Here is a 6485-nt window from a genome sequence, read left to right as displayed (position 1 = left end):
CACAGAGCTGGGGGAGCAAGGCCGAAGAGGAGTGATGAAATAATAACCTACTATAGAAGAGGGCTGTTGGTCTGTGTGTGTCGCCATTTTTCTCAGATGGCTGAACGGATCTTCATCAAACTTTGAGTGCTAGGGAGCGTTTTAAATAAATAAATAACCCCCCCCCCCACTCACACTGGTTTGGTAACGACAAACGTTCCCAAGCTCAAACCCAAACGGGTACTATGGCCACATGGAAAACCGTCAGCACAACAAGATGGGAATTAATTCAGGACCCAAAACAAAAATCACTTTCACCAAGAACTTTATTTCCATCACTTGCCGAACCCAGCAAATCCAATCCATTCAATGTGAAGCTGCACAAAAACATTTACCAAATGAAAAATCACCTGCGGACATTTACTCATTTGCTTTGTTTACCCAGGGTCTCCGCACTGGTTGAGGATTTACAGACATCACCGGAGCGATCTGAATCGTGTTCCTGGTGCATCGCATCGATCACCTGGTTCACCGGAGTTTCCTTCACAACGGAGTCGAATGCTGCACTGAAAGATTCCAGAACACTGGTTAAACGGGCACGACCGGTCTCTGCAACACTTTGGATTCCGGAAGAACTCTTCTTGAACACCTCTCGTCCGGCCTTGCTGGATACAGCAACGAGCCGACGGTAAAGGTCAAGGGATGAGGAGCTTCGTACAACAACTTTCTCTTCATCAGTACTTGCACCTTCTGCAGAAAATACAGGTATTACTTTCTGCAGAAGTACAAAACTTTCTGCAGAAGTACATCAAATCCACACAGTACCAACTTACCTGGCTGATCATGTGGCAGGTATCCATCGACTTGAGAAAGCATGGAGTCTGCACCTGACAAAACCACCTCTCCAAACTTGGTTTTCAGTAGAGAGTCTGCACCGTCCAACATGGCCTGCTTGGATCTCTCCATACCCACTCCGACCTGGGACTTGGACCAATCCAGGAAGACTCCAATTTGTTTTTGTGCGATTTGCAAATTCTTCTTCACATCAAGTACCTGCAAACAAGGAAATATCCATTCACTGCACAAAGGAAAATTCAAGTTACTTCAAAAACAATTGTAAGATTTACTTGTTTCTCCCAGTTCAAAGCAGGCATGTATGCATTTATTTTTTTTGTATACTGAATCGAGGCTCGTGAAAGAGCTAACATTTATTTCACAAACAAATCAACCAGACAAACAAAATATACAAAAAGAGGGAGCGGAAGACAAGATGGGGGGAGAAGGGGAAGCACACAACCACAACATGAGCAGGGAGAAGTGTGGGCGGGAGAGGGCTTGGGGGCAGGAGGCGTGGGAAGGGTTTAGAGGAGTTACACGACAGGAATACTCTGAATCACTGCCTCGATTCCCAGTACCTTGTTGGCAGGTTGGTGCAAGATTGGTACTTTGTCTTCCACGAGATCCAGACCTCGGCATGCGAGCTCGTCAACAAACTTAACTGGAGAAAAGACATTTTATGGAAACTCAAAGATAACAGATAAATAAATTACACAAAGGGGACAATTTTAAAAACTATGCAAAACAATGTCCATGCTTCTCAAAATGGACAAATTTCCATAAAATGGGGAAAATAAAGTTCTCGGTTAAAAAAAACAAAAAAAACAGGTCAGCCATCATGTCCGATCTGCACAGATTCACTCACTCTGCGGTTGAAGAATCCTGGTGATTGGTTCGATCCCACTGCAGGCGATCACAGCTACCCCTGTAACACCCTGTTCGACCATATTACCAAAAGAGAGAAGAACAGGCCTCAACTCTTTCCCAGACTTGTAGGCCTGAGCAAACTCGTCCACAGCAGAACTGAACAACGGTAGTGCATACAATCTCTGAATGACATTCTGTGGACAAAGAAGAGTAAAAACAATGAGGACATCTCACATTCTGAAACTTTTTGGGATTTACAGATTGAGATTCGCGGAGCGGATGATGCTGGGAGTGAAACATCAAATCCACAAACCAACCTTATCAATCCAGGTTTAGAAATGAACATCGATCTATTAGTTTGTGCTTTAAAACTCGCAAAGCAAAGAGCTAGTTAACACAATCTCGTTACGTCAGATTCACTTTGAAATTGGCTCATGTTCTGTTCAACTTTGAAAAATGAAAACATTCCTCAGGAAAACAAGTGAATCCACTTGGATTCCGCCCAGGTTGGCACATGGAAATTATGATGTAGCATAATTATCATCTCGGGTCAAGATTTGAAATTATGCCATGGTTTTTGTAAAATTGCTACTAGTATTCACATTATGTACTTTTCTTTTGATTTAAACATCCATAAATACAAAACAAATAGTTTTGTTTACAACTCGCTTACAACTCGCACCAGGTTTACAACCTGTAAACTGGCTATTATCCACCACTGTACGCATCGCCGTTTACAACCAGGTTTACAACCTGTAAACTGGGTACTATCCACCACTGTACGCATCGCCGTTTTTGTTTTGAAAACATGTAGTTTAGCGTACCCATCCTAATAGGCTTTAAATAAAAGATACCAAAACAAAATAAAGCAAAAACTAGCTTTCACCTCTCGGTTACTCGCCTGGGCTCCCGACATGTATCGGTGATCAACCCGCAGCAGAAAGTGCTTCAAACTTCACAACGGTCCGGTCCGCGCATGCGCCGCACGTCCGGACACGTGTTTCGTTTGGGTTGACCACTAGCGAGCGGCCGCGTACCAGCCAAAGGGGTAGCCCATGGTTAGCCTAAATATAGATTTGATGACGTCATGTTTACACATCTGAGCGACAGAAACTGTCTACACTGTTGGAGCTTCACTTTTGGAGAGACAGAAATTCCCAGGCGAACTCTATAACGCACCAGATTTACAACCTGTGCGTTAATAATATGCCAGACTTCATTAGGCCAACTGGCAAATTTTCATTGACATTTGCCCAGTTTCAACTTTTTTTGACCCAGAGGGTCATTTGGGTCCTCTGGGTCATTTGGGTCCTCTGGGTCATTTGGGTCCTCTGGGTCATTTGGGTCCTCTGGGTCATTTGGGTCCTCTGGGTCATTTGGGTCCTCTGGGTCCTCTGGGTCCTCTGGGTCCTCTGGGTCCTCTGGGTCCTCTGGGTCCTCTGGGTCCTCTGGGTCCTCTGGGTCATTTGGGTCCTCTGGGTCCTCTGGGTCATTTGGGTCCTCTGGGTCATTTGGGTCCTCTGGGTCATTTGGGTCCTCTGGGTCATTTGGGTCCTCTGGGTCATTTGGGTCCTCTGGGTCATTTGGGTCCTCTGGGTCATTTGGGTCCTCTGGGTCATTTGGGTCCTCTGGGTCCTCTGGGTCATTTGGGTCCTCTGGGTCATTTGGGTCCTCTGGGTCATTTGGGTCCTCTGGGTCATTTGGGTCCTCTGGGTCATTTGGGTCCTCTGGGTCATTTGGGTCCTCTGGGTCATTTGGGTCCTCTGGGTCATTTGGGTCCTCTGGGTCATTTGGGTCCTCTGGGTCATTTGGGTCCTCTGGGTCATTTGGGTCCTCTGGGTCATTTGGGTCCTCTGGGTCATTTGGGTCCTCTGGGTCATTTGGGTCCTCTGGGTCATTTGGGTCCTCTGGGTCATTTGGGTCCTCTGGGTCATTTGGGTCCTCTGGGTCATTTGGGTCCTCTGGGTCATTTGGGTCCTCTGGGTCATTTGGGTCCTCTGGGTCATTTGGGTCCTCTGGGTCATTTGGGTCCTCTGGGTCATTTGGGTCCTCTGGGTCATTTGGGTCCTCTGGGTCATTTGGGTCCTCTGGGTCATTTGGGTCCTCTGGGTCATTTGGGTCCTCTGGGTCATTTGGGTCCTCTGGGTCATTTGGGTCCTCTGGGTCATTTGGGTCCTCTGGGTCATTTGGGTCCTCTGGGTCATTTGGGTCCTCTGGGTCCTCTGGGTCCTCTGGGTCCTCTGGGTCCTCTGGGTCCTCTGGGTCCTCTGGGTCCTCTGGGTCCTCTGGGTCCTCTGGGTCCTCTGGGTCATTTGGGTCCTCTGGGTCATTTGGGTCCTCTGGGTCATTTGGGTCCTCTGGGTCATTTGGGTCCTCTGGGTCATTTGGGTCCTCTGGGTCATTTGGGTCCTCTGGGTCATTTGGGTCCTCTGGGTCATTTGGGTCCTCTGGGTCATTTGGGTCCTCTAGGTCATTTGGGTCCTCTAGGTCATTTGGGTCCTCTAGGTCATTTGGGTCCTCTGGGTCATTTGGGTCCTCTGGGTCCTATATTCCTATCCTATAACATATATATCCTATAACCTATCCTATATATATCCTATATCATATAACATATATCCTATATATCCTATAACATAACATATAACAAATATATCCTATATTATGTACGAGCGAGCGGCCGCGTACCAGCCAAAGGGGTAGCCCATGGTTAGCCTAAATATAGATTTGATGACGTCATGTTTACACATCTGAGCGACAGAAACTGTCTACACATCTGAGCGACAAACGTCTACACTGTTGGAGCTTCACTTTTGGAGAGACAGAAATTCCCAGGCAAACGCTATAACGCACCAGGTTTACAACCTGTGCGTTAATAAATAACTAACCGAGGCAGTGTATAAGCACAAACTCGCTGCCTCAACCAGGTTATTTATTCTTCCTCCTAAGGTGTATTATGTAAAGACATTCACCCATTTTCAGTTGTCCATTAGCACATGAATAAAGTGCGTTTATTTTTACACTTTTATTCAACTTCATCTGAACTTTGTCCCGTTTTAAATCTCCGAGCTGTTCGTTTTCCAGGTTCCATTCGTCCGAGCTGAAATTTGACCCACAGTCCTCTTTTCTGGTGCAATTTCATGTATCAAAATGTAATTTTCTTTTTTATTAATTATTATTATTTTTAATTAAAAAACATTTAGAACTTTTTAAAAATACACATGTAGCCCGAAAACGTTTTTCGTTTAGTTATTTTGTTCTTCAATGTGGTATTTTTCATCATGAGCATTTACTGGTTAATAAACTCAGGAATCTCAGCCAAACACCGGCAGGACATATTACAAAGCTCTGCAATACAAACTAAATTCGGGATTACATGATAAAGGATAGGGATTCAAATCGTTAGGAATTCAAAATTTCGGGATTCTGACCCAGCAACCTCCTCTAACCCACCAACCTCCTCTCACCCACCCCCCCGAGCACCACCCATTCACGCTACCCCTCCCCTCCCCTTCCCCCCCCCCCCCCCCCCGGGCACGAACCCGCCCGACCAAAGACCGATCCATCAGTTCGCCCAACCATAAAACCGTTTAAACAACTTTAACGAATCATGTTTAACTCCCCACGGATTTCCCGGTTCTCCCCAGTAAACCGATTCACCTGGAACTCGATCCGCCATGTTCACCTGAAGAACCAAGTAACTCACCTTGGTATCGACGGTCTGAACCTCCACAGCCATTTTGTTCAAAACAAGAAACGACTCACAATGAAAGAAGCGAGCGAGATCACCTGGACCAGTAAGGGAGAACCCAAGATGCTCCAGCACCAGGTAACCAACCGAAACAAGGCACAGACAAGTGAATGACGAAACGAATGAATTTCACACCAGACTCACCTTTTTATACAATAAACACAAACACCTGCCTCTCTGACGTCACACCCGGCACACACCTTTACCTTCACCTAAAATGATAATTTATTTCGCTTCAAGGAATTAATGAACCAATGAAATTTACAAACACAGGTAAAATTCTCGATGTTTCCACGTGACTCCATTTGTGTGTTTTATATAAATCTTTCATCATCAAAATGTTCAAGAAAACCCTCACAGGTGGACATTTGGACCAATACACCTGTGCTTCATCAATTTCCTGATGCTCAATATCTGAACCAATTCGAACCATGCACCTTCAAACTTAGCATCTGGATCCGTTCAACATCTCCAAGAATGGGCACCGGAACACAATGACCTTCTCCTTTCGAGGGGATGTTCCTGTGTGCAAGTTCAAGCAGACGAGACAACCGGCTTTCAGTCCTTAAATGTCCTCAGAGTGGGAATTTTTTGTCTCTTTTCACGATTTATTTGATAAAATTTAAATGCGAATTTGAATGGTGTTTGTGGAATGATTATGTCATTTTAAAATGTAAATGGGAATTTGAATGGTGTTTGTGGAATGATTATGTCATTTTAAAATGTAAATGGGAATTTGAATGGGATTTGTAGGAATGATTATGTCATTTTAAAATGTAAATGGGAATTTGAATGGGATTTGTGGAATGATAACATTATCTCTGTGAACGAGTTGTTTTTATTATTATTATTTCACTCATAAAGATGTTCAAGAAGCACCAATCAGAGGTGAGTTCCCTAGGCAAGCGGCTCGCTTCGATTCATAGCGCTTAAGCAATACTACAACGGAACGGAGCGCTCGCCACCGCTTAACCACATGACTGTCTGCATGGAAACAATACAAAACAAAACAATGCAGGAAATGGCCGTCGTTTCAGTTTTAATCGACCTTCCC

The 6485-nt window shown here is 45.0% G+C and overlaps 1 protein-coding gene across 4 annotated transcripts; it reads right to left on the bottom strand.

Annotated features, from left to right (window-relative positions):
- Positions 1 to 292: 292 nt before the first annotated feature.
- Positions 293 to 5650, bottom strand: LOC137427545 (perilipin-3-like). 4 transcript variants are annotated; one of them, XM_068117124.2, is made up of 5 exons: positions 5387 to 5650; positions 1682 to 1877; positions 1395 to 1477; positions 813 to 1032; positions 293 to 729 (listed from the first exon to the last, which is right to left on the bottom strand). In XM_068117124.2, the coding sequence occupies exons 1-5, from the start codon at positions 5417 to 5419 to the stop codon at positions 404 to 406; spliced, it is 858 nt and encodes a 285-aa protein (XP_067973225.2). In that variant the 5' UTR covers positions 5420 to 5650; the 3' UTR covers positions 293 to 403. The 4 variants fall into 4 exon arrangements, with proteins under 4 accessions (XP_067973225.2, XP_078633299.1, XP_078633298.1 ...); XM_078777173.1 differs by lacking the exon at positions 5387 to 5650 and adding an exon at positions 2585 to 2681; XM_078777172.1 differs by lacking the exon at positions 5387 to 5650 and adding an exon at positions 2570 to 2671.
- Between the last annotated feature and the right edge of the window lie 835 nt (positions 5651 to 6485).

This window comes from Myxine glutinosa, chromosome 5, assembly GCF_964187855.1.
Source record: "Myxine glutinosa chromosome 5, kmMyxGlut1.1, whole genome shotgun sequence".
In the NCBI taxonomy this organism is placed as follows: domain Eukaryota; kingdom Metazoa; phylum Chordata; class Myxini; order Myxiniformes; family Myxinidae; genus Myxine; species Myxine glutinosa.
The sequence above is the reverse complement of the archived record's forward strand: the minus strand, read 5'-3'. Positions and strand labels throughout refer to the sequence as shown.

What these genes read in the sequence shown, in the direction of transcription:
- LOC137427545 (XM_068117124.2), bottom strand. Translation starts at nt 5,419, where the DNA reads ATGGCTGTGGAGGTTCAGACCGTCGATACCAAG. An exon ending in TTCAGACCGTCGATACCAAG is followed by an intron (nt 1,878 to 5,386) that starts GTGAGTTACTTG and finishes CTTTGTCCACAG; the next exon opens with AATGTCATTCAGAGATTGTA. An exon ending in CCTGCCACATGATCAGCCAG is followed by an intron (nt 730 to 812) that starts GTAAGTTGGTAC and finishes TATTTTCTGCAG; the next exon opens with AAGGTGCAAGTACTGATGAA.